The sequence below is a fragment of the Fusarium venenatum genome, assembly GCF_020744135.1.
Source record: "Fusarium venenatum strain MPI-CAGE-CH-0201 chromosome Unknown EDB82scaffold_4, whole genome shotgun sequence".
Classification (NCBI taxonomy): Eukaryota; Fungi; Ascomycota; class Sordariomycetes; order Hypocreales; family Nectriaceae; genus Fusarium; species Fusarium venenatum.
In genome coordinates, this window is record NW_027072132.1 from 7,609,701 (window position 1) to 7,635,410 (window position 25,710).

At 46.0% G+C, this 25,710-nt stretch overlaps 11 protein-coding genes across 11 annotated transcripts; 4 read left to right on the forward strand and 7 right to left on the reverse strand.

Moving 5' to 3' along the window:
- Positions 1-202: 202 nt before the first annotated feature.
- On the reverse strand, positions 203-2,401 carry EDB82DRAFT_481672 (uncharacterized protein; the record flags this gene model as incomplete). Its single annotated transcript, XM_025725898.1, has 1 exon — positions 203-2,401. One exon carries the CDS (start codon positions 2,399-2,401, stop codon positions 203-205), a length of 2,199 nt encoding a protein of 732 aa, XP_025594451.1.
- Positions 2,402-3,875: 1,474 nt separating this feature from the next.
- Positions 3,876-5,074, forward strand: EDB82DRAFT_356968 (uncharacterized protein). Its single transcript, XM_025725899.2, has 3 exons — positions 3,876-4,125; positions 4,193-4,464; positions 4,522-5,074. Exons 1-3 carry the CDS (start codon positions 4,096-4,098, stop codon positions 4,880-4,882), a joined length of 663 nt encoding a protein of 220 aa, XP_025594452.1. The 5' UTR covers positions 3,876-4,095; the 3' UTR covers positions 4,883-5,074.
- A 219-nt stretch (positions 5,075-5,293) lies between these two features.
- EDB82DRAFT_481674 (uncharacterized protein) lies at positions 5,294-6,440 on the reverse strand (the record flags this gene model as incomplete). Its single annotated transcript, XM_025725901.2, has 2 exons — positions 5,294-6,357; positions 6,419-6,440. The coding sequence occupies 2 exons, from the start codon at positions 6,438-6,440 to the stop codon at positions 5,294-5,296; spliced, it is 1,086 nt and encodes a 361-aa protein (XP_025594453.2).
- A 1,014-nt stretch (positions 6,441-7,454) lies between these two features.
- Positions 7,455-8,659, reverse strand: EDB82DRAFT_563200 (uncharacterized protein; the record flags this gene model as incomplete). The annotated part of the gene is made up of 4 exons (XM_065609776.1): positions 7,455-7,534; positions 7,588-7,677; positions 7,732-8,456; positions 8,628-8,659. The coding sequence occupies 4 exons, from the start codon at positions 8,657-8,659 to the stop codon at positions 7,455-7,457; spliced, it is 927 nt and encodes a 308-aa protein (XP_065463630.1).
- Positions 8,660-10,908: 2,249 nt separating this feature from the next.
- Positions 10,909-11,681, forward strand: EDB82DRAFT_563202 (uncharacterized protein; the record flags this gene model as incomplete). Its single annotated transcript, XM_025725905.2, has 3 exons — positions 10,909-10,974; positions 11,024-11,299; positions 11,348-11,681. 3 exons carry the CDS (start codon positions 10,909-10,911, stop codon positions 11,573-11,575), a joined length of 570 nt encoding a protein of 189 aa, XP_025594457.1. The 3' UTR covers positions 11,576-11,681.
- A 236-nt stretch (positions 11,682-11,917) lies between these two features.
- EDB82DRAFT_356997 (uncharacterized protein) lies at positions 11,918-13,757 on the reverse strand. Its single transcript, XM_025725906.2, has 7 exons — positions 13,402-13,757; positions 13,082-13,300; positions 12,812-13,028; positions 12,686-12,760; positions 12,528-12,635; positions 12,384-12,482; positions 11,918-12,331 (listed from the first exon to the last, which is right to left on the reverse strand). Exons 1-7 carry the CDS (start codon positions 13,423-13,425, stop codon positions 12,009-12,011), a joined length of 1,065 nt encoding a protein of 354 aa, XP_025594458.1. The 5' UTR covers positions 13,426-13,757; the 3' UTR covers positions 11,918-12,008.
- Positions 13,758-15,232: 1,475 nt separating this feature from the next.
- EDB82DRAFT_357005 (Alpha/Beta hydrolase protein) lies at positions 15,233-17,376 on the forward strand. Its single transcript, XM_025725907.2, has 4 exons — positions 15,233-15,586; positions 15,643-15,805; positions 15,859-16,093; positions 16,145-17,376. Exons 1-4 carry the CDS (start codon positions 15,381-15,383, stop codon positions 17,158-17,160), a joined length of 1,620 nt encoding a protein of 539 aa, XP_025594459.1. The 5' UTR covers positions 15,233-15,380; the 3' UTR covers positions 17,161-17,376.
- Positions 17,377-17,592: 216 nt separating this feature from the next.
- Positions 17,593-18,689, reverse strand: EDB82DRAFT_436454 (chaperonin 10-like protein; the record flags this gene model as incomplete). The annotated part of the gene is made up of 2 exons (XM_025725908.2): positions 17,593-18,440; positions 18,497-18,689. 2 exons carry the CDS (start codon positions 18,687-18,689, stop codon positions 17,593-17,595), a joined length of 1,041 nt encoding a protein of 346 aa, XP_025594460.2.
- Positions 18,690-18,947: 258 nt separating this feature from the next.
- EDB82DRAFT_563204 (uncharacterized protein) lies at positions 18,948-20,871 on the reverse strand (the record flags this gene model as incomplete). The annotated part of the gene is made up of 5 exons (XM_025725909.2): positions 18,948-19,411; positions 19,459-19,763; positions 19,813-19,950; positions 20,001-20,720; positions 20,797-20,871. The coding sequence occupies 5 exons, from the start codon at positions 20,869-20,871 to the stop codon at positions 19,207-19,209; spliced, it is 1,443 nt and encodes a 480-aa protein (XP_025594461.2). The 3' UTR covers positions 18,948-19,206.
- Positions 20,872-21,522: 651 nt separating this feature from the next.
- EDB82DRAFT_580837 (fungal-specific transcription factor domain-containing protein) lies at positions 21,523-23,751 on the reverse strand. Its single transcript, XM_065610001.1, has 4 exons — positions 23,504-23,751; positions 23,218-23,451; positions 22,684-23,169; positions 21,523-22,635 (listed from the first exon to the last, which is right to left on the reverse strand). Exons 1-4 carry the CDS (start codon positions 23,642-23,644, stop codon positions 21,616-21,618), a joined length of 1,881 nt encoding a protein of 626 aa, XP_065463631.1. The 5' UTR covers positions 23,645-23,751; the 3' UTR covers positions 21,523-21,615.
- A 330-nt stretch (positions 23,752-24,081) lies between these two features.
- On the forward strand, positions 24,082-25,302 carry EDB82DRAFT_453604 (RTA1 like protein-domain-containing protein). Its single transcript, XM_025725912.2, has 2 exons — positions 24,082-24,941; positions 24,989-25,302. The coding sequence occupies exons 1-2, from the start codon at positions 24,181-24,183 to the stop codon at positions 25,167-25,169; spliced, it is 942 nt and encodes a 313-aa protein (XP_025594463.1). The 5' UTR covers positions 24,082-24,180; the 3' UTR covers positions 25,170-25,302.
- The last annotated feature ends 408 nt before the right edge of the window (positions 25,303-25,710 follow it).

Consider the following 25,710-nt stretch of genomic DNA (forward strand, 5'->3'; position numbering starts at 1 on the left):
GACGTGGCTAACGAATCGTAAATGGAACCCTCAACTTGCTCGATTCATTGACATTGGTTTGCAAGTTAATGACAAACCAGAGCAGACTGTGAATGATAATATGCTACATTCTTTAATGTTACTTAAGATAATGAAACAAGACCTTTGAGGTTAACTGTACACTTACTCTGAACTAATACATAATTACATAAGAAAATATTATCTACTGAGCAGCTAGAGCAGGCTGGGCAGGCTGGGCAGACAGTCCAGCAGCACCAACAGGGGGGCAGGTATGCAACGTATAGCATTCCTGGGTCTTGCCAATGACGCACCGCTTGCCGTCAAAGATAGTACCTTCACCACACCCAGGTGGCTTGGTAGAGACGCAAAGACCATTGCTGGGAGTAAGACCGCGAGGGCACTCGGGCGGGTCAACAGACACACACTTGCCGCCCTTTCGAGTCGTTCCCTCAGGGCACGTAGGCGGCTTGATCGACACACAGATATCGCCTCTAAGCTCAGTACCCGTAGGACACCCCGGCTTGGTATCGGAGTCGCAGGTCTCAGTCTCGGAATTATAAGTCATTCCGGGGTTGCAACTTGGATTCTTATCCGAAGTACACTTGCTTCCATTCCAGCTTGTGCCAGGCTCACAGCGAGGAGGGGACTTGGAAACGCAGCTGGTGCCATCAAAGACTAGACCGGTGCGACATTTAGGATCGGCTTCGTCAACGCAATCACTTCCGTTAAACGTACTGCCATCCTTGCACCCAGGACGCTCTTTGGACACACAGTTGGTACCGTCAAAGTACATGCCCTTTGCACAACCTGGACCATCCTTTTTGGAAACACAAGTGGAGCCATTGAAGAAGTATCCAGGCTTGCAATCAGGACGAATATTCGAAACACAGTTATTGCCGTTGAAAGAGCTTCCGGCCGGGCAATCTGGTGTCACTGGAGATGTGCAGTCGTTGCCGTGGCGGTCGGCACCATCCTCACAATAAGGAAGATCAGGATACTTGCAGTATCTACCAACGAGTATTGAAGGATCGGGGCATTCAGGGCCCTTCTCATAGGTACAGTAATCCCCAATCAGGATTTGGCCAGCCTCGCAGGTTGGATCATGACTTGAGATACATTTCTTGCCACTGAGGGATGAGCCTGGAGGACAAGTCGCACGCTTCTCCATAACGCATTTTTCGCCGTCAAAGACAGCACCATCGGGGCAAGTGGGATCCTCAGAGATAAGACACTTTCCATTAGTGTATGTCCCAGATCGGCATTCTGGGACAGATTGAACGATGCAGACCTTGCCGTTGAACTTTCCTCCAGTAGGGCATCCGGGCTCCGTCAAAGGACTAACCCAGCACCGCCCCTTATCATAGTGGGCTCCTGGAGGGCAGTCATCTTCATGCTCAGCTGTCATGTGACACTTCTCTCCATTGAACTGGAAGTTCTTGTGGCAACAAGCAGATTTTCCACTGGTATCATCGGTAGAGAAATAGGTGCCAACCTGGCAAGTGGCCTTGCTTTCAGAAGAACACACTCTCCCCCTCAAGTCAAAATCGGGTGGGCAGGACGGTTTGTCTTCACAGATCTTGCCATTGAAGAAGCCGGGCTCACAAGAAGGGGGCTTCTTCGATACACAAGTAGAACCATCAAAGTAGGAGCCAACAGGGCACTCCGGCTTGGTCTTATGAGTACAAACATTGTTCTCTATGATGTAACTGGGAGGGCAAGACGGACGAGATTTGCCAATGCAGTTACTGTCCAAAAGTTTTGTGTTGGGAGGGCAAGACGGGGGCTTGGAACCAACACAGCTCCCGTCCTCGAATTTGAGAGGAGAGGGACATCGAGGCGGGACACTTGAGGTGCAAAGCCGGTTCTTGAGAGTAAATCCAGGAGGGCATCCCGGCCCAGCGAGGGAAATGCAAACACCGCCGTCATACCTGAAGCCTTGACTACATCCAGGTCCAGTCTCAGATTCACAGGCTTCGCCATTGAACCAGCTTCCAGGAGCACAAGTAGGCGCAGGGCCGATGCAGTTTCGACCGTTGAAGACAAGATCTTCTGGGCAACTCGGCGGTTTCTTGCTGATGCAGTTGTTGCCATCAAGGTAGGTATCCTCAGGGCACACTGAAGATTGAGGGAAAACGCAGCCGGTGCCGTCGTTGACAGTTCCAATGGGACAGCAACGATGGTTGCCAGCAGAATCTTGCGCAGGGACAATCTCACTCAGATCGATGGACCTGTGTGGGCGATTGGTCGGGATATCAAGCCCTGGGCCAGTACCATTTTTGCTAAGCACCGTAGGTAGACCAGGTTGCTGAAGGATGACATGAGCATCGAATGGAAGATCCTTTGCCGCACTACTCGATGCGAGCGTTGACAGCATAAAAAGAGTCTTCCAATGTTGATGCATAGTTGGGAGCAAATAAGAAGTGTAGTAAATGAGATTAAGGGATTGAAGAGATGGTTGAGTATCTGAGCTGCGTATGTGATACCCATTCATAGGTATTTATCCGAATTCAACTTGTTCATCATGAGTCTCAACTAAAACCTTTTTACACTAACCTTTTAACTCAACAGCACCAATATTCCCTCGGCATCACAATGTCTCAACTCAGCCGCCGCGTCACTATTGATCAACATTACTATGATGCTGTAGATTGAAGTGCTTGTTCCTCAATTCTCTGGTCTAATAAATGGCTCATCGAGATCTGAGGCTTCTTCGCCGAAGGATAGTGACCAATTGCTGCGGGGAAGCGGCCGCTGTAGACTCGTTAGCTTCTCCAACCCAGCCTTCTTTCTCAACCTTGGACTCCCTGAATATGATCTGTCAATTCCGCTTCCATGGCACAGGTTCTTGGGTCACCACAAACACGATCGATTGGATGACATCGTTCAATTGATTCTCCCAGTGTAAGACACTAGAACAAGGGAGATTAACACTTTTACAGACGGTCTTACCTTACTGTTGATGGCTTTTGCCTGAGTGAGACCAATATCAGCCACTTTGAGAGTCTCTTGCCTAATGAGGCATCTACTGAATCATTTCCAGGAAGGATTCGCATTCACTGTCACATACTTGTCATTGCTTGCTGGCCTCAGCTGGTGTACTCCAACGATCAATAGCCGAAATGGCTCTTTTAGCTTACTCCCTGGAATGATCGTTGTCCGATCAGACGATCGTTACTGCAGATAGTATTGGATATGTCGATCAGTCTAAGATAAAGTAAACTATAATTGGAAAACACCGGTCTCGCCGTGCCGTCCCGTTTACTGGCCACTCTCCTTGACGGCTAACTTGCATTAGCTAATTCCCTTATTGTACTGACATATCCTCAGCTAAGCCACGGATGCATATCTATAGCCCTTTTAAAGGTCTCTTTGTAGATCACGCCTTCGGGAGTCGGGCTTCCGAACGTCTGATCTGTAGAAATTGATTGTGGCCTTGACTGATCAGCGAAAACTGTAGTTTAATTATCGCCAATGAACTTACCGAACATGAGTAAACAACAGATTTAAGATCGCCGATTGGCAACCTTATACTAAACGCTATAGAATTTGGTCGTCATTGTTTCTGATATGTGGGGTATTTATTGAATCGATGCTTGGCTCTGTAGCAGTCAGCAGAATCCCATTGCATACATCCCATATAGTCTCTTGCGACTAGAAGCGATTTCCCTACCTTAGCAGCGCATCTGTTAGTGTGAGCTTAGATTGGCTGATTGGTCTATCTGTACTTAGTAGCCAAGATTCTCAGCAAGCCACGTTCAAGGCTCACATTCCCAATCCAAGATTTCGTATTACTTCCTACGTCAAAGCGGTAAGATATTATGATGAAATGTCTCAGAACGGTATGCGATTGGGCCTCAGATGAGAATATTTTATCCAAGCAGGGAAAATCAGCTGCAACTTGAGATCACACTGTCTACTCTCCCATAGTAAGGGGACAGTTATTTCCTAACATTATAACAAGTATAAAGGCTCAACCTTGAAACGCTGAGCTCCAGACTCATATCCTCATCCTAATATTAGCTTTAGCTTCTATTACTCTACAATACTCAGTACAACTCTTTGCTCAAGTGCAAGTAATACACACCTACGCTCACAATGGTTCACTACGCATATGTCAAATACGTCGTACGTCGCGTTTGCAATTGTATTTTCTGCATAAAAAAGTCCCTTGACGTCCTAACCCAACGTATAGATTGCCAATGATAAGCGATACTATCGCTATATTCTTGCTGCGCCTGATGCTGGAACCATTGATGAGTGGTGGCGTGAGGCATCCTCCAACGCCGATAACAATCTCGTGCGTCTAGCACCCGATTTTTACACTTGGAGCAGTGGTGCGAACGTTTGGGATCTTGCCCCGAAATTGGCAGATAAGATAATTATTTCGGGTGTGGGAAATCAGGACGCGCTAGGCCTGGACACTTTCCACCTACCTGATCGAGCTGATGTTGTCAGCGGTAATTCGTATGATTTACAATCCTGCACTGATATAGAAGATTCGCTAATTTGATAAATTCTTAGCTTCTACATCCGCTCAAAATCGAACCCGGAGCTTTACTGGCTCGCCAAGGACGATCAGATCTGGGCCACCAGCCAGGGACGCACTCGGTTCATCTTCCGCATTGACGGAGATCATGATAAGAAGAAGACTGTTATCATTGGAAGTGACGAGATTTCCATCGTTCCTGTCGGTGGTGAGAGTAAGCAGAAGTATGTTTCTGTAAGTGACAACAGCGAGCTTGTTCTCAGTGGCCACAGCTGCCGCATGTACTACAGTGACCTCAAGTGGAACTTTCTCGCTCAAGGAGAGACTGGAAGCTCGGGCAGTGCCTTGATTTCCAAGGTTGAAGGCCACGGCGAGGAGTGGGAGATTATCCAGTAGATGAATGATTGGGATTATTAGTTCGGATGGACTCTGAGGGGCATAGGGAATGGGCTTTTGTTGGTTTTTATATGGATACGATTAGTAGTCAATGAATACTAAAGACTTGGAGTCTTGAATGTTTGGTTGTATGAAGTCCATCATTGAGCAAACGGTATTATAAGAAACTCAGACCAACGAATAATGCACTTGTTAATGATCCACTCTGTAGTTAGCATAGTCATGGAGCCCATGCGCTAAATTGACTGTGTATAGAGACTGCTAGAACGGAAAAGAAAAGCGCTGTCAAGCTTTATGTATACCCAAAGAAGTTAACATATCAAGGAGGCGATGCAAGCCTTCTTTATCGTATGGTTGCAAATAGGAAACCTAGCTATATGCCATCACAACCAGGTATTATTGATATCTCGTCTAATCCAGCCGCGCCTTTGACGACTTTGCCATTTTCTCCAACTCTTTGACACCCTCAAACTCTCCATTAATTGTCCCCGCGTTCTTGTCATATTCAGCGTTCAGCAGTACAAGAGCCGAAGATTTCCAAAGTGGCACCTCGTGCTTTCTCGTGGTAGCCATTATTGTACAGACTGCAAATATCAACGCAGCCAGCTCTAAAATCGCAGGTCCGATCAACCAGGGCCAGTTAATAGACCCAAAGTTTCGAAACTCGATTCCATCTCCAACAGCCCGTTTTGAACTCGGCCCTGAGCGGATGTAGTCTGTCATGCTCTGCGCCATATTTTTGAAAGCATTCTCAACATCTGCGTCTCCACCAAGGGCAGCATTGAGGCCGGAGTTTATACTCTTGTAGCCTCCACTCATATATTCGCCTTGAAATATTATGGACTCAAAGAATTCCCACAGGGCCCAGATGTCCGGTCCGGATATCCGGAATGATGGTAATTCTGGTGTTGTTGATCTGTTGCTGACGATATGTTGTCGAGCTTCACCAGAAGGAACTGGTTCCCATGCCCAATCAACGCCTTCGATATGGATCTCGCTGAGGTCTCCAAACATAAATACGCTACCATTTGCTTCCGCACCCTTGTACTCGTAGGCAGTAAAACCAATAGAACATTCCGTGATATTGATACCAGTTGTGTTAAAGCTTACTTCGTCATAACGCGATTTATAAACTGCAATTCTTACTAAATCTCCCAAGGATTTTGTAAGATCCCCTGACGTAATTCTTGTTGCATTTGAACGAAATATAGTCTGGAGAGTGGTGGGCGAATGATGTGTAGTCAATTTTATATTTCCTGGTGTTGTGACGTTGCAAACCTCTGGAGGTCCATTGTGTGGCATGATACATTTCATTGTTCTTAATGTTGAGTTGGTAACATTCTTACAGGTACTCTTGAAGCCCAAGGATATGTAAGTGTCTGTCCAATTGCAAGCGCCGACACAATTGAACAACGACATGGGACTCATACTCATACTATGGAGACCTTGAATAATAGCAGATTGCATCATTCCATCTGGTATGTATATAAGATGAACTGTCAGTTTATTACTTTATATAGTAACGTGGCATCTTACCACCAGTAACACCCAGTGACATGTTTCTATCTTATGCATGTGTATATCCAAACATGGCATAGGGGTCTGGAACAATTACCATTCTGGGTTCCAGGTCAATAGCCAATTGAGAAAATAGAGAAAATCCTAGTCGTAGGATTGTTATCAAGGCACCTAAAGTACTGATATTACAAAGAATTTTAAAGAGGAGAAGTATAGATTCATACGGACCTCGACTAGCCCCGTCAAATATCTCTATGCTGTATACAGCGCGCGAAGACTGCTTGAAGTAGATCCATTTCTGCTGCCCGATGAAAGAGCTGACGTTGTGCATCATCGCAGCTGAGCAAAATGTTGATAAGATAGCTGTGACTGAGTTCAGAGATATTGAAAACGGCCATTTGGAATACTGCTCGCCATCCATGAGGAGAAACATGATAACCATCCCAAAAAAAAAAAAAAAAAAAAGGAGGACACTTGTTAAGGAAGCGAGCAATTCAAGACCCCATCCATCCATAGAAAGAATTCTGTGACGAGTACCCTTGTTCTTTTTGGATGACTCCCTGTCAGAGGTCAATTCGACATACTCGGCTTCCATGTCGTAAGCTGGTGTCTGCTTGTATTGATGAGGCTCAGGCTGTATCGTCTTAGAGTAGATTGTGTATCTTCAAGAAAATGATATGGTTTCAGCGAAACGAGGCGCCACGCTCATAATAAATACAGAAACATGCCCGCAAAATCCCAGGCCTGCCTGGCTCGAAGATCTTCTTTCAGCTCTGTGATAGACTAATTAGAATTTTAACACTAGATACATTGGTATTAAGCATGAAACTGCACCTACATACAGAGAGGTCTTACCGCTGGAACTCAGACCAATCCCGTTGGGAGGCTACAGCGCTTTGTACCACCAACACATCTTGGCAATCAGGCTGTGAAAGCCACTTACTCTTTCATGGTAATTACAGCGGCTAAAAGTCCTCCCGATGTTCTGGGTAGTCAAATCGTTCTAAAATTACATTAATGGGTTGGTACAGATGGGTGGCAGTATTGGCGGCTATCATTGTTGGCACGAAGGTGTAAACGTCAATCCAGATCGAGCTTGTCTTCTGTCATTGATGTTGGCCATATAAAGTAATACTGTCCCTGAAATAGAACTGCTCTAATTGATACATATATGTCCCTTTACGGACCTTCGAACAGCCCAACAAATTCCATCCAGTTAGAGGTATCACGATTGAACTGCTCAGGGGTGGTCCAGCTCATGTTCTCCCCTTCATCACCTGTCATCCAACAATATGTGTAGCCTCGGTCCTCAGGGTAGCGCGCCAACATACGGGCACGTTTCTCCTTGCCAGGATAAGGATCCGGACCCATGAGCTCATTACAGATATAGAGGTTTTTCTTAGGCAGCCATTGCTCATAGAACTTTCGGAAGACCTCAGGGTCATTGATCGTCGTGGCCTGATTGACATGTCGACCCCACCAGAAGTCGTTCTTCTCGGTAGAACAATACTCGATTCGAAGAATTTCCCACAGAAAGTCAACTCTTCCACCCTCGTAGACAGAGCGTCTCTTGTAAGTGCCTGAATCACTTCCAATCTCGGTGTTGAAGTGATCATAAGCAACCTTGTACTCGATAGTGAAGAATTTGGCTACACCTGGGTTTGGGTCTTTGCCGAAGAGGCCATTGTTGATGATGATGCTTTCTTGGTGTTCCAAGGCGCTCATGAAAGCAGCATAGACTTTCTTCTTGCCAGTGTAGTCTGTCGGGTCTTCGCGTCTGCCGTAGGTGATCTTCCTGATGTCGTATCCGAAATGGACATGGTCACCCTCCTTGATCAGGCGGCATTTCTCTTTGCCTCTCCACTCGGTCAAGTACTTGATAACGACTTTCTTGGGTCGACCTGGTGCAGGGTCGGTATTGTCGAATGTGGCATTCGTAACATGGAGCGCCTCGCCTTTGTTAATAGCGTTCTCAAATATGCTAACGATGTTGCGACGCTTAGTAAAATCTACAACATCATGACCCTCTCCGTATGTGAGACTTGTTACTGTAGCCCTGGTAACTGTTAGAGTTTCTCACCGTATATTTCATCCATAGAACTAACATGTTTAGGAGTTTGTAGATTGTAAGTACAATAGTTTGGTATTATTTGAGTACTGAAGTTTGCGTAGAAAAAGAGAACTATCAACGAACTGAAACGAGGCCTAATAGATTTTATAAACTCACTGTAACCCATGTCGGAGATAGTACAAGAACATGTCGGAGTACAATGCAACATGTGCCGTTTATCCATAACCTTCAGCTGTCTTCTTGACAGCTGATAATTTCAGACTACCTACAACGACGTATTTCTGCCAGTTACAGGTGTCAATTGAATTCTAATGGCAATAGTGCCAAGTCTTACTTCTCAGCTCGATCAATAGCGTGGTCAAATCCTGGTTGCCGATACTAATTAAACCAGTCGTTGGCCTCGCGAAGAAAGATCCCTGCATAATTGGATATTTGAATCTGGTTAGCTTCCAAGACACCACGTTCCCCTCCCACATTCCTTAATCCATCACTCACATCCACTTCGCGATACAGCTACTTTATCACAGATGACTCTTGCTACTGTTACGTCAGATATCATGTGCTCATGTAATTACTCTACCCCGCACTCATATCCAGGCTGATATTTGACTCAGAAAACTATTAGTACATAACTTAGTTCTTGTCGGACAAGTCGGCCAATTCATATCATGTCTGGGTTCGAAATCACAGGTGTGGTGCTTGGGTTATTCCCGATCGTCTGCGATTGTGCTAAAGACTTGAGTGGTGTTGCAAAGGACGCTCAGTCTTGGTGGCAGTTCCAGAAATCGTTTGACGACTTCATCAGGAGACTTAACACAGATCGTATATATTTCGATCAAGTCATTCTGGCTCTATTGGATCTGCTGCAAGGGCTTTCAAATTAAGAACTGGAAGCTCTTCGATTTAACACGAATCCGAGTCTCTGGCATGACTTCCGCATTCACGAAATGCTCGACCGTAGGATTGATCGGTCCCATCGCGACTGGTTCATGAGACACATGAAGGATATCATCGATGCACTGAAAGAGTTACGCAGTATGTTACCCTTTGAAAAGGTAAGTGTTCCACTCATAATGGGCTAAGCAGCCTTCTGTAAGTGGAAGCTGTTGACGGAGTGACATAAGGCCTATCAACTAGATAGAACCGACTTGGAAAGCACTATCTTTAGGCTTAAAATTAGCTTCTCTCACAAAAAAGTCGAACTCCTTGAAACTATCAATAATAGGAACGATGAGTTACGCAACTGCCTCTATATGTCGTCTCAACTCCATATAAGTCGAACCTCGCTTCAGACAACAAAAGATACGAAAAAGCAGGCAAGATCTCTCGGAAAACAGCAAGAGCAGGAGTCAGTTTTTAGCGGCTTCAAAAGCCAATGGATATGTTGCTGTAATCCCGATAAATGTCATTCGTGTGGTATTTCCACTGAAGGATCAGACATTAAACGTCTTTTAAATGGCGCAAGGAACCATCATCTCAAAATTGTGGTGGTTCAAAGTGAAGTGAAGCATACAACAGAACCATCGACAGTGCCTACTCAGGCTGACTTGAGAGATCTGACGCAGAAGTCTATTAGGAAACGCATATTAAAGAATATGAGAAAACAAGGCAACAGCATTAGTAGACTGGTACCGTCAAAGTTGTTGACATTGTCCAATACAAACAATAACAGGACTAATAACAAACACGACAAAAGCTTTGAAAGGCTACCTGAAAATCTCAAGAAACGGTGCGTTCTTCTCGTTGGAGTCTGCATGTTAAACTAGGAGAAGAGTGCACTATTGACATGACATACTGACGTCGGATTTTTGTTAACGCGAGAACATGTTCAGAAACAAGAAAGAAAGCAGTGTAAATATTACACGAACCCCTAAAGTTCAGTTCAACTTGCCTTCAGAACCGGTTGAAACTCCAACTTCCATGTACACTGTCAACTTCAGAGGTCAAGCAATTAGCGATATGTGTCTCCAGCACTAACTTGTCTCATAAAAGCAGCGATGAGCGCGGAATATGCATAAAAAAGGCCAGAACAAATGTTCCCTCTACTTTCCCCTCAGCAGATTGTCTCGGTTGGAGCTGTATCCGTAGATTGACTGAGAATGTCACCAAACAAATGTCAAGATACAAATGCCGGTCACACATTGTGGTCGTAGAGATCTATGACGTGCTGTCAGGTCGGCCTAGAACCTCCGACTTGAGACAGCATAAGTAGTTATTTTACCAACAGTACTTCATATGATGACTTTTTCAGCCTAGACTCAGTTTGCATGAAATCATATGACATGAAAAGTGCTATTAACCTTCCATCAAATTTTTATCCAACTTACGCTTTCAGACCTTCAAACAGGCAGGCAACTCCTGTCACTAGCGAAAAGTTCCCCTTAAAGCTCAATCAACTTCCTGTTCTGCCTAATTACTTCCTCTACACAACAATAACATGGTTGTAATTCCCATAGCCGCAAAGCTTATCACAGGAGCTGAGCTTATTGAGAAAGTGAGAAAGGTTTGTTATCGGCATTATCTTATAGTGAAAGCATCTTGACCATTTATAGGTAAAAGACACAGTCTGGCCACAACCATCTGCTGAGTTGGTGAAGAGGTTCCGATGGTTCCAATGCACTGTCAGAAATGCAACTCAGTTTCAGATTCGGCTGGACGGAGTCCACTGGGACTCAGGGAAGTTTTGTACTCCTCCTGATACGGCAGGAGTATTCGAAGACATGACATTTGGCGCCTGCAACTCAGACCACGGCGTGGCCAAGGGGGTCACTGGAGGGTTTTCGTTTTGCATGATGTTGGACGAAGAACAAAGGTTTTACTTCTCGGTTGTATGTAAACCCATCATTGTGCTGTGCTCAATACTAACTGCAAATTAGGGGCTGGCAACCCTCGGTGCGGGACAAGCTAATGCTGGTGTGGTTGAGTCGGAATCATCTTGGGACGGGTTTGATGCAGCAACACGTGACGGCAATTACATTGAGTCCAAAAATAAGTATAAATCGAAAAATGAGGACGGCAATGAGCAGGAAATATTATTTCGTGTCTCTGCGCAACCTGGAAAGGAGATGAGGATTGAGGTTGACCAAATTGTTATGAGTAAATAAATCAAAATTAGTCAAAAAAGAGTTCCTCGCCTAGTCAGTTGGAAGTTCTAGTAATTCATTTTAATCTCTTAGAAAATAAAAAGGTGGCTGTTGTCGGACTGAAGCTACCCTGTACAAAAGGACTTAATAAGGCGTTTTAACTCAACCTTGGACTAAAACATCAACGAATTGTGGAGAACACTCGATCAATAATGTCATAGCGTATTGAATGTGAACAGAGAAGCTGGATAGCACGATCAGTTATGCTATAAGACATGATGCAGTCTAATTTCGCTGCACAGATAGAAAAAATAAAGTGTAACATATCTAGACATGTATTTGTTTATAAAAAAAAGATTTTAACACTAAAGCTGTCTTGAAGGCGATGAGGCAGATGACGCTGTAACGTAATAAAGTAAATTATAATTATTATTTTTATAGGAAAAAAGAAAGATTATGCAAAGTGGTCGATCCTCGCTTGCGATTTTCTCGCCTCGTCCTCAGCACTATGTTGCATAAGGATTGTCGTATTAACAGTAATACCAGGCGTCTTATCCGAGCTCGCCACACTTCGTCCCGCTGTCGACTGTAATGACTCCTTGAACAGCTCGTCCTGTGAATCGTTATTCTGTGTACCACCAATAACGTTGGTGGTGATGCGGCTGTGGTTCGTTCGTCGTGTCTGGTTGCGACCTGTGGAGGAGAGTTCGTAGCGTCCAGCGTAGTTGGAGCCTGTTCGGGCTGAGGACATTTGTCCGAGGAAGAGAGTTCGTAGAGCTGTGAGAACGATGTTAGTGCGATGCTATGTGCTTTTGCGGTGTCAACTTACGAGGTAGACAAGTGGCGATGATGGCGACGGCTGTCTCAATCATGGAAACAGTACATGTCAACATGGTTTCGTTCTTCTTGGAGTAGTAGGCTCGGATAACTGCAAGGGTTAGACAAGTTGACATCTGGAGGAAAGGCAACATACTGCTAGCAATAACGACAAGGAAACCAAGGGCAAAGATGGCAGCGACACCAATCTTTTGCTTCGTCTTCATCTGTAGTTGAAGAACCATGGAGATGGGCAAACTGATGGCTGTAACATGTTAGGTAAGTTTGACAAAAGCAACCGTTGCTTGTACTTACTGACGATATCAGTGCTGATATTTAGTATAACAGTCAACCAGTAATTCCTCTCAGCTTCCTTCGGATCGCATTGATCTGTGGTTATTGTCAGTCCGTGTTCGTTCGTCGAGTATTCGTGTAACCTACAAGTCGGATCTTGGGACCATCGCTTGTCGTGAGGAAAGCATTGGAAGATGATGTGAAAGAAGATTGCTGCCCAAAAACACACCAACAGTCCCAGCGTAATGTTGTAAATCGTCTGTAGTCTCGTTCCAGGAGCGGCAAGTCGTTTGTAAAAGAGGACGAGGGCAATCTTAATAGCCCATAGCGAAGTCACGTAAAGAATTGATCCCGGGACAATCATCTATGCCAGGTCAGCAATCACAAATTTCACATTGAAAGCGATAAAAAACTTACCTGCATCATGCCCTTGAACTGTTCTGGACTCGCACCAGGAATATTCGCCATACCCAAATTCCACATATGCTGCTGAATGATAAGATCGCCTATCAAACAGCACGCAGACAGAACAATGAAGCCATCGTCAATTTGCAGAGACCCGAGCTTACGGATACGGATCCACAAGCGAAGGATCAGGAAAATGCAGGCAACCGCCGTAGCGATGTACCAAGACACCTAAACAAGAAGTGTCAGTAAATGCAAAAAAAGCAAAGACACAAAAGAAAATGGATCAGCAACTAAAAAAGGATCCAGGATCCCCAGCAAAAAACACGTACCACTTGACCGAGACCCTCTGCCATTGCAACGTCCACACGTAGATCAATCGCCAAGGTGAAGAAATATTTTAAACTTTCAGACCAGAACCATCAGACTGGAAAAATGGAAGGAGGGTATGCAGGTAGTTAACTGATTATTCCCAGCTCTCTGGTAGCGGCCCCTGAACCATGCACCTGCGAATTATTTTTCTGGTACCTCGGAGTATATTGCCACAGCGTAATTGCTCGGGGCCTCCCGTCAGCCCATTATGTGTGATGGCAACGCATCCAGCTCCCAAAATGCGTTAATGTCGTGGAGAAAGCACTGGACGAAACTAGCATCTAGCCCCGAAGTCAAAATGCGTGCCAAGTGGAACAGTTCCTATCAGGACTATGACAACTCCCAATGATGGAACTTGGCACATCACTAGTTCAGGGCCGCGGCGGTGGTCCAAGTCTCGTCTGGGGGATGTGGTTTGGTGTGGCCGAAGCTAAGTCCGTTGCATACCATGTCCTCGGCTTGTTATTACCAATATCATGATTTTGTTATTAAATAATTGTGCTTTTCTCCCACTCGGAAGATCTTAACGAGAGCGGAATATTGGAAGTTTTCGCAAACCATTCCCAGTGTGTCTTCGTTTAGTAGATCTAGTGCAGCCCATTCCGCATTGACGCACCTGGCGCAGAATCTTCCACGGAAACACGAGCAAATGATCTCCGTTGGGCATCGAATGCAGCCTATCAAGTCTTCTGGAAGCTGCGGGAATGGCTTTCCGTCCCTCCAACTCACTCTGAACCTGGTTAGAGAACTCAGATTTGTGTGCAATCTACTCAAGAACTAACGTACGTGGTGTCAGGTACGAGCATTCCATTGGATAAGAGAAAATGCCACCGAGAAAATTTGATAAGACGGCAAGACATTTCAGCTAAGCGAGGTGCTAAACATGAGTCGGTCCCATTGTACGCCGAACCGAAGGGAACGAAGGCGGGGAGTTGGGAGTTTGCCGATCCGAGCCTCTTTCGGCCAACTAGACCTACCCCTGATATTTTTTCCTGCAGCTCAAGATTTGCATGTGCGATCGTGAAACGATGGGAAAATGATGCAACTGATCTGCGACAGCCAGGGCACGGGGCAGATCCTACGAAATGTCACATTGACTTGAACTTTGTTTGAGATAGATGAGATCCATCCTCAAATCCGATTCTGCGATCTGTATCTAACATTTTACTAGATTCGATAATGTCAAAGGGAGAGGCTTTTTTTCTCCCGAGCCGTCTTTAGCATAGGGCCAAACCTCAACGGCGATATTAGACACCACACTAAATTGGCCCCCTCTCTCCTTCTCACGTTCGAGAACGCTATAAAACATTTTCTATGTCTCGGGGTTCGTTCAGGAACCCAATCAATAGTTCAAAGGTATCTCAGCTTGTTCGCCGGATTCTACGCTACAAATGGTTAGTATGAGGGCACTAACTGTAGTTCGCCGGCCCGACAGACGCACTAAAGTCCGCTTCATCCGGACGGGGAATTTGCGTAGCATCGAATGATGGGAATGCTATGCTGTGACCTTGTAGGGCAAGTCTAGATCTGGGAAATCTGGGTAATGTTACGACTTTATAACTTGACGTTGTATTGAAGAGGGAGACCTGCCTAAAGAAGACGAACCATTACTTTTAGATACCACGTGGATATGATTGATCTGAGTCTTTGCATGGTTATGGTTCTGACAAGACCCTGCATCCAACAAGGTTTCCTTGCTGCCGACTCCACTGCCGAGCCCGCTGCAGCGTCTCCAATAAGTTAGCAAGCCGCCCCCTTTTCGGAGATTCCGCCTTATTCCTCAACGCCACTGCGTCACTTTTTTCTCTTTTAAATGGCTTGCAGGAAGCAGGAACATCACATCGTCTATCATCCACCTCTCTGTTTCAGCCCAAAGCCAGTTTGTCCCTGTTTCCCGCATCTCACTTAACCTCTTTTGCAGAAGATAAACCTTTTCACGATGGTCCTGCATAACACTATCTTCAGTTTGGCTACGGGTTTGACCCTGGCTGCTTCGTGTGTCGTTGCAGCTCCTCCCGCCCCTCCTTGCCCTCCTCTTCCCCCAACCGCTGTACCTCAGGGAAAGATTGAGGGCTTCCGCGATGCTCACTGCAACGCTGTTTACCTGGGAGTGCCTTTCGCTGCATCCACTGGTGGACAGAACCGGTAAGATCATAGATACATTACCAGGATGAAGCTCGCATTCGACTAACACCCTGCAGATGGAAGGCTCCTCAAGACCTTCCCAAGTCTGATCGTCGTATCACAGCCAAGGCTTACGGGCCAACATGTCCTCAAGCTATCAGCAATGATGCATTTACTCGCCAAGATGAGGATTGTTTGAATATGAACATCTGGGCCCCCAAGGACGGAAAGAATTTACCCGTTAGTCCCACTTTGACAACATATCGATCGGCGCAATGACTAAAGTCTCCTAGGTCTTCGTTTACATGTATGGCGGTGCTATGGTTACTGGCTCTAGCAGCAACCCCCAGATCCAGGGCACCAACTTTGCCCGCAATGGAGTTATCTATGTCAACTTCAACACCCGAGAGAGCATCTTTGCTTCTCCCCACTCTTCTGAGTTGAAGGACGCTAAGCCCAATGACACCCAGAACTTTAGCATCTTGGATGTTGAGAAAGCTCTTGACTGGGTCCACAAGAACATCAAGGGTAAGCGGGTACAGTTATTCTATAATTTTACTTGAGACTGACACGATACAGCATTCGGTGGTAACCCTGACCACATCGTCTTTGGTGGTCACTCTTCCGGTGGTGTTCAGGTCGATCACTACCTATGGAACAACCCTAACACCTTCCTCAAGGGAGCTGTCGAGATGAGCGCCAACGCTGTCTCAGGCCCTGCCTATGCTCCTGTCGACGAGGCTCTCAACGCTGTCGCCGAGGAAGTTGGCTGCCCCAAGGCTGGTAACGCCCAGCTCGAGTGTCTCCGTAATGTCAATCTGCTTGACTTCCAGACCAAGAACTTCAACTCCACCTTCAACACCTGGTTTACCCCCGTTGTTGATGACATCACCCGATTCTCCGACTACCAAGCCCGCCTTGCTTCTGGCGGCTACGCTTCTCAGGTCCCTCTCCTGACTGGTACTTCCAACGGCGAGGGAACCATCTTTAGCCTTGTCTATGGTGCTGAGAACAGTGACTTTAGCTCCTGGATCAACACTTTCGACGCCGACAGCGCTCACATTCCTGATGCTGACCTCATCTCCGCTTACAACCCTGCTGATTTTGCTAGCGAGTCTCTTCGCAGCGGCATCCAGTATGGTGACGCCCGCTTCAACTGCCCTGTCGATTACCTCCTTGATCTCCGTAGCCAGCAGCAGAAGACTTGGGTCTACCGCTTCTTCGGTGCTTACGACAACGTAGTTGGACCCCCCAACACTGCTCCTACCCACGGCACCGAGGTCCCCTTCTTCCACGGTGGCAATGAGTGCTTCAAATCTCTCCAGGGTGTCACCACTGCCCAACAGAAGCTTGCTGACTCCATCCACAAGTGGTTCGTCGATTGGATCAAGAATCCCGCTGCTGGTCCTGGCTGGAACACTGTTGACAATGCTGGCGAGTTGGTCAAGCTTGGTGTCCCTGGTGACGAGCTTACCCGCCAGAAGGCTGTCCGAAGTGACTTTAACGGCGTTTGCCAGGCTGTCTACAAGCCTAACATGCCCAAGTACCCTGTCGTGCAGTCCGTTTCTGCCATTGCTGAGGGGCTCTTGGCTTAAAGATTAGATACGAAAAGTTGAAGAAGGTTCATGATGACATGCCTCCGCGATATGACATGCAGCATTTTATAGATTGATAGACATTGAGGTGGTTCATCTCAACGCCCAGATAGAATAATAATTAATATCTTTGGCTCCACCAGTTCGACTCATAATGTCTTCCTTCCCTAAAGCAACTTCTTTACCATGTTCATAACTGTTCAGGCGGCTCAGTTTGCAGCTATCAGACCGGACTGGCCTTTGCTATAGTTTGCTGCTTTCTCTCCACATCAACACAGGCTTTATCACACGCCCGCTTTCTATATCCGAAAACGCCTTCTCATAATCTTCCATGTCGTAGTACTTGACCAATTTCTCGAGAGGCAAAGCTCCTTGGGAGTGCATATTGATCAATTCGGGAATCAACTAGAATCAGATCAGTTAGTGACGTTTTTACACAAGACAACACGTGCCAGCCCTATGACATAAAACCAGGCTAACTTTAGGACAACTTACAATTGCTGGGTTACTATCACCCTCCGAGCACCCAACGTATTCTTTTCCATACGTCAGATGACTCATGATGTCAATTTTAGCTGTGGCCATTCCTCCAGGTGCACCGACAGTTGCAGCCCTTCCTCTCATTCCCAGTGACGCTACCATGGTTTCTATGATGGCTGGAACGCCGGTGCAGTCGACGGCAAAGTCAACACCGATCGGTGGACAGATTTCTTGGATAGTGTCAATGATATGCTCTTGATCTGGTCCAAGTACACCATGTGTCGCGCCCAACTCTTTTGCCAGTTCAAGTCTCGAAGTTTGGAGGTCAATGGCGATAATGGTGCCCGCTTTTCGAGCTTTGGCACCCATGATGGCCGCCAAACCAACCGATCCAACTCCAAATACAGCGACAGAACTTCCAGGCTTGACATTTAGAGTGTTGAAAATTGCTCCGACGCCGGTTTGAATGCCGCATCCGAGAGGCGCGAAGAGCTCGAGTGGTGTTTCTTGTGGGACCTTGACAAGGCTTGTTCGATGAACGATAGTGTGCCTGGCGAAGGAGCTCTGGCCGAAAAATCTGCTGTGCATGGGTTTGTTACGGCCATCTTTGATGGTGAACATGGTCGCTGAGCCATCCTCGCGCCTTCCACCGAAATTGTAAAGGTTGAACGTGTAACAATAAGCGGGATGGTTCGATACGCAACTAGGACAAGTTCCACAAGATGAGAATGATAGAAGCACCTTGTCGCCTTTTGAGACATCCGTGATATTAGAACCTATCTCAAGGACAACGCCCCCACCTAAAATTAAAATATTAGTATGTTTACTCATGTGTGTAATAGAGATAGTGGCTTACCTTCATGGCCAAGGACGGCATTCTTAGCACATGGCAATTTGCCGCTGGCACAAGCTAGATCCGTGTGACAAACTCCTGAGGCATGGATCTCAACAAGTGCCTCATCAGGTTGTAAAGAGTCTAGATGGACTTGCTGAAGCTTGAAGTAGCCATCGAGATTGGGCGCGACGAGTGCCGTTGTTGTTCGTGACATGGTGGGAATAATGTGGGGAAGTTTGAGTCAGTTTGATCACGAGTATCTTCGAGCTCATTTAAGAACATTTGGAGACTGCCTCGGTTTATCGTCTTGGCAATGGAATGACATATTTGCCGGTACATATTGCCGGTCGGAGGCGATGTGGGGTAAATGCTTGTGATGTTGATCTTCTGCTACCTAAAAATCCGGGAAGAATCCGGGGAAGAGGGGTTCTAGAAGAGGTAGGTGGTAATCAATGGATATGGAAGTTCTGAAACCCCGTGATCAAGTCATTCAGTTGAAGCATACTTGTCTGGTTGTTTCGCGTCAATATGGGCTCATGTTTGACTGAAGTCGCGTTTAGCAGACTGTCATTGGAACTCGGAATCGTATCAACGAGAGTAAAAAAAAAACAATCAACGAGTAATTTGGCAAGTAGCCAATATTCTGGAGAATGGCGTATGGACCTAACTTTGTCAAAGCGGGTTTCCAGCTCGCCGCAAAAGCCGGGGGAAATAACTTATGATTATGTTTTCTATGCCTTGCTTACAGGATTCTCAATAGCATCGCCTTTCTCAATTGTGTTCTCTGGTAAACCGTTGTTCTTATCAGCATGGTTGCTAGACTCGTTTTCATAATCAACACGACCTTCAACCTTCCAAATGGTTACAAAAGCTGGAAACAAGCTGAGTGTCCAGAAAACAACATTGATAACTGTTGTATAAAAAGGCGAAAACTTGCTACTCAAGTTAGTAACCCCCGTACGTCCTTCATCGGATCAACTTACCTGCTGTTAATGCCAAACGCCGCACACTGTCCCCAGCTTTCCACACCGCGCAACAAACCCGTCGATCGGCTCAGCTCCAGGGTGCCATCACCAATGGTGCCAATAAGGAAGTAGAGATAGTTTTGCACCATATTTCCACTCGTCTGCAGCATAATATAAATGCCAAATGCTCGACCGAATCCTGGTGAGGTCCAGTCGAGGTAGTCGGGGCGCCTCTGTTCGAAGCCGTGCTGGACGATAAGCACCCAAATCCAGAGGAGAGTAAATAGGCCAGTGGAGAAGATAAAACCGTAGCGTATGCGAGACTGAGAAATGTTAGATGTTGTATTGGCGAAGGATAGTGTTATAACCTACCCTGACTGTGATCTTGCTAGTGTCGAGGAAGATGCCGAACAGTATGCAGGCAAGGGTGCCGGTAATTGCTGACAGAAATGAAGCCAAGGCTCGAGCTCGAACAGTAAAATATAAAGTGAGGTAAGTCGAAGCGTAGCCCTGGGAGTCATCAGCATTATTAATAGCAATATTCACGGACCCAATCCTACCCAATAGAACCAGCTGGAAAAGAAGATAGGCAGTAATAGTCCGATTTTACGTGTCGTGATTGTCTTCCATAGCATTCGCAGCTGCTCCTTGGCTGGGGTCTTGGCCTCTACAATGATATGCGTGCCATCCGGCCGCTGTGTCTTATCCGGAGGTGCAAGTAAGAATGCAACCGGGAAAGAGAGAACTTGCAGACAGACAAAGACAAGGATGGTTACGTAGGACACCTTGCCACCTTCTGAACGATTGGCATTTAGACCGAGATTAATGGCACCACCGATGAGTTGTCCGCTATTTTTGAAGCCAAGCCAAAGCGCCAGATAGCGGCCTCGCTTTGCATGCTCGGGATATGAGAGGATGATGGCACCCTCTGCAGCCCAGTACAGGCCTGCACTGACACCACAGATAGCTGCGCCAAGAATAACGAACCACCTAGATGAATGATTAGCCACGCGAAATTTCGAGATGGAAGAAGGGACTTGCTCAGTGCCGTAGCGGTTATTCTGATAAAGCGCAGCACTATAAACAGACCAGCCAAGAGTGCCAGCAATCAAGGTGTTCTTGACACCGATCCAGTTAACAAAGATGGGAGAGAGAATACAGAACAAGCCCATCAGGCCAAAGACTAGCGAGTTTCCAGCGTTTACCCACGCCAGTTTAGCAGTTTTCATTACATAGAGTCTTTCAACATACCAGATATGGCTCAAGAGCGCCGCCCGCACCTAGAGAATTATTCGCGTTCTGTGGAAGATGTTAGCTAAGACTAAGCGACAGGAAAGAGAAAGGGTTGTTGCTTACCCATAATCCGGGACCCAGCAGCGCGATAATGCCGCAGATGATCATCTGGGCTAAAACACTTCTTCGGAACGACATGGCCATTTATCATTAGTGCCAATACCTGTTACTTCGAAGCGAAAATAGAATCGGAAAAGGCTAAAATAGAATGCATGGGCGGAGAACCAGGGAAAATATGCATGAATTTGGCTTCACCTATGCCATATAACAAGCTCAATCGTGTGACTGCAGGAGGGAAGAAAAAGAGAAGAAAACAGAGGAATCTACAGAAAATAAACTGCATTAGTAAGACAAATTGCTCACTGTAGACCTGCGATGGCGCAATCGAGGGACCCTGTAAAAGTTCTTGGCACTAGCTGACATCTTCCCTTTGCTATGGAAGAAACATCTCGATAATAGGTATAGCCACATGATGTCAAGTCGAATCGTTCACGTAAGGATAAATAACAAGATTGGTCTTCACCTCCTGACGTGATAAAAATTCGAGTCTCGACCAGTCGCCACTCCTTACAAGTGGTATGATTTCCAACAGCTCAAATCTCGTTTTGAGTGGATAATGACGCCAAAGCCCCAGGCGTTGGATCCTTAGGTGACTACCTGCCAGGTTAAGTAACACCGTAACCTAATACAGTGGGGGTTGTAGAATGTGAATGTCAGATGTGCTTCTTTCAAGTTACCATCTTGGCCCATAAGTGTGTATTGGCTCACTCTTCTGACATCAAACCGTCTGATAAACAATATAAAACAGTAGAATTGATAATAAATTCTATGATCTATAGACGATGTTGACACGACACAGCTGCACAAAATAGTTTAGTTGTTTCATTTTAACACATCCTCCAACATCAAGTTACCAAGTTCTGCTCCCAACAGCATCTGTTGTAAGTTTTGCACAAACGCTGGCGCTATCGGCTCCCTCTGCCCCAAGCCAGAGATCAATTGTAACGTTCTCTTCTCCCAAGCACGAAGAACAATATAGGCGACTGTTCTAACAGCTTCATCCTCAAGATTCCATAATGACTCATGATATTCATAGTACCTAGCCAGCAAATACCATGTCCGTTGTAGGATCTCATCGTTAGAGTCTTGTTCCAGTACACCAATGGAGTAATAAACCTCTCGAAGTCGGAAGTTTAGCCAAACTGTCCAACGAAACCATGGATGCATTGCCTCGATAGAGTCTTGAACGTATTCTGCAAGGTCTATATGATTTTCGTAAAAGTTTTTGCGCGGCTCAGAAGTAATGTTTATAGTATGAGTAAGGCTGCTGAAGATTTTGGTTATGCCGGTTCTAATGCGCATGGCTGCCTCGTATATGGGCCCAGCAGATACGTCACAGTAGAGCCTTTCCAAAAGACCAAGTCGCATGTTGAGTTTCGTAATAAAAAGCTCGCAAGCCGCTGCTGATATGGGCAAGTTTCTCCCTTTGCGATGTGAATCCGACTGATTAACAAAAACGTCTTCAATATGCGAGAGTCCACAACAGTCAAGTAGAATTTTGTTTGCTTCATATGTCATGACACTGTAGGTTGTATCGGCAGGTCCATCGATGGAAACTACTTCTTCCGTCATGCCAGGAAAAAGTTTGCGATCATTGACGTTGTGAGGTAACCTTGTAGTCCGGTCTGGAGGTAAATCTGGCTCTACCAAGCCGCTCAAAGCTGACCTACCGATCTCCAACAGCGTCAACTGCCACCAAGCCCTACGGCGCATTTCAGTTTCGAAGGGGCTGAGGTTGAACTCCGTGCCATCTCTATGAAGGCCTAGCTTATAGGCCATTCTCATTAAGACGCCGTTGAAGATCCAATCTTCACTTTCATTGTGAAGAGTTTGAGAAGACATCTAATCCGGTCAGTGTAGGTTCGAATAGAGATACAACGAGTTACAAACCGTGAGTAGAATTAGACATCTCACTGTATCGAGATCAAATTTCACGAGATAGTCTGCTTCAAGCAAAGACATTTTGCACCGATTACAGAATAACTGCGTTGCTTCGTTCTTGTCTAGGTTCAACAAGTCTTCGCAATCTCCTTTGTCCAAAGTCGCTATGGCCATGCTAAAGCAAGACCACATCAGAGCTCTGGTCATTGGAGGCATGTCAATAAGACACGAGGCAGCCCAAGTGACCAAGTCAGTGAATGACGGGATGTGTAGCAAGCTCATGACGGGTTGAACTCTCTGTAGATATATCTCTCCTAAAAGACGAATCTGATTCGGGTTTGGGATATTGAGCATATCCGACGTCTTTGGTATCGATCTTTTGTTAAGTAGACAGTTAATTTCCTGTTCGCGATTAGAGTCCAATGGCATATCTATTTCAGGCCACGGGCCAAGCTCATCTATCTCCTCATCGATTTGATTCTTTACTTTATTGAACTAATCAAGTTAGAACTTTAACCTGATACGAATGGAAGAGTACTGAACGTTTTCAAGGGCAATGTGCCACAGTTTACTGGTACCAAACTCCGGCGTACGCCCTTCATACATCATGCACTTGACGCGGTCCACGTTGGTTTCATCCTTATTCTGTGTGGGATTCTTTTGAAGCCCAAGCAGAAGGTTTTCAAGCCTGATGAGCCTATCATGAATATCATGATGATTCCTGCGTCGGGCCTTGCGCGGAGCTCGTGGGCCGGGTATACTGCAGCTAAGGTTGGACTTTTCCAATGGTAAGTCCAGGGTGTTCAGTTTCATTTGTTTTTGGACTTACTCTTATGCAGGCTGTGCAAGGGTTTACTCGGTCACATTTCGTTTTTCGTTGGCTACACTGTAGGCACGCCGCCGGTTTGAAGTCAATGTCACCAAGCGGACACTGAAAAGTTTCCGGCTCCGCTTGATGCGTGGAGCCCATAGCGAGGCAGAACCAGATTGGCTACTATGATTGGAAAAGATCGAAGGTCAAAGGCTAGTACCTGATTCGAAGGAAAGATTGCTGTAAGATTGTTGTTAGATGTGAACTCGAAACTGTTGGTGGTGTGGGCTGAAGTTTCCCCGGTCCGATCGCTTCTCATTGGCTGGCTGGACGGACATCAGAAATGTCCCGGACCCGCCCTGGACGCCTCGCCAAAGCTGAGTAGTCTTGGCTGTATCCATCTGTGGTCCATGGAGTAGAAGCAGGGGTACGAATTATATGAATGACACGAAACGATGCGTGGCTTAGAAGGACTGGCATACAAGCGCGAAGGGGCATGTTCAGCTGAGAAGAAAGGAGGCCGCCAGGCTTCGTTTAATGAAAGATTCCTTGCTTTCCCTATGTATTAATACACACCACTTGTACCCTCAAATGATGTGAGTTATCTTGAACTCAAACATCAACATAAATCCAGGGATCAAGTTGCTTTTTTTTCTTGCAATTTCTTCTCAAAACACCGCTTTTTCTCATTCATTATGTCCACTCAAAATAACACCATACCTAGCTACGCCAACTGCCATGAAGTTACCTCTTTCTGCAAGATCGAGTACACTGTTTTTGGCGACTATCTCTCCAAAGGGGCCTCGGCCTTCTTTGTCATTACCTTCATCATCCTACTTCTCCTACAACTATGGTATGGCATTCGTGGTAAAATGTGGTCATTTATGATTTGGCTCGGAATCGGCACCTTGTTTGAACTCCTTGGCTACATTGGGCGATTTGCCTTATCTAAGAACCCTTGGAACATGAACGCTTTTCTCATCCAGTACATCACTCTCCTTTTGGCCCCAACACTACTCGCGGCCGCAATTTCCATCACTTTCAAATATCTCGTTATATGGTACGGACCACAATGGTCTATACTGCGCCCCAAGCTTTATCCTCTTGTTTTTGTTGGGTCGGACATTGTCTCTATTTTTGTACAGGTTATCGGCGGTGGTATGATGGCTACAAGTACGACAGGTAAAGGCAACGAAACTACCACTAAACTTGGCGAAGGTCTTGTTATTGGTGGAATTGCATTTCAGGCTGTCAACATGCTGTGCTGTGCAACTCTGATGCTTATCTATGCAAAGCGACGCAGGTCGAGCTTGCGCGTTGGGTTTGAGGATCTGAACCGAGTCGAATCTCCTCCAGTGTGTGTTGAAAACAGCGCGAAAATGGCCAAGAGAATCAAAGTGTTCTGTGTTATTCTAGGCATAGCCTACACCGCTATCATCATTCGTTGCACCTACCGGTGAGTCACCCTTCTGATACAGAGAGGCCCACGCTTATATCGTATAGCATATTTGAAGCACTGCCAGCAACATCTGCAAAGGTCATAAGAAACGAAACCCTGTTTTACGTTTTTGATGGCTCTTTAATACTGTTAGCCACTGGACTTGTTACAATATTTCACCCCTACAGGATGTTTCCCACCCTTGGGCAGAAAGACCAACAAGAACAACACTTCGGCTTGCAGTAGATCTTATCTCTCCAACTATGGCCTATTTCCAGCCATTATCGTTTCTTTCCTTCATTACCATCATTGGAAAATTAGAAATTAAATTCTAAAGGATTTAATTAGATTTAAGTTATTTAATGTAGAACCTCTATCCCAGACTCATATCGATAGAGATGTTCGCGCCGTTTCTACGTCTCTGAGCATTTAGAGCTTCCATACGTGGCGTGTAATAGAGTAGTAGTTAGTGTCTGGCATTGCGTCGAACTGTCATGTGGGATAGACTGAGGTTATAAGTTCGAGGGGACTACCAGCTTCGATGAATCGAGGGATGTGATTCTGTAATCTCGTCACGACTTTACAAACGATATTTAAGTCTCCAATCGCGGGGAACTGGGTTCGAGATGAACATCCGTATCGTCGGGGTCGTGGTGGGAGACGAATAAAAGTTAAAGAAACAGCCACACCTAGACTAGTGAGAACTGCCAACCCTAAAACGGCCAGCCAAAATGCATATGCATTAGTGCCGCAACTTCATGGGCCAAGATCTCCAAAGCAACTGCCC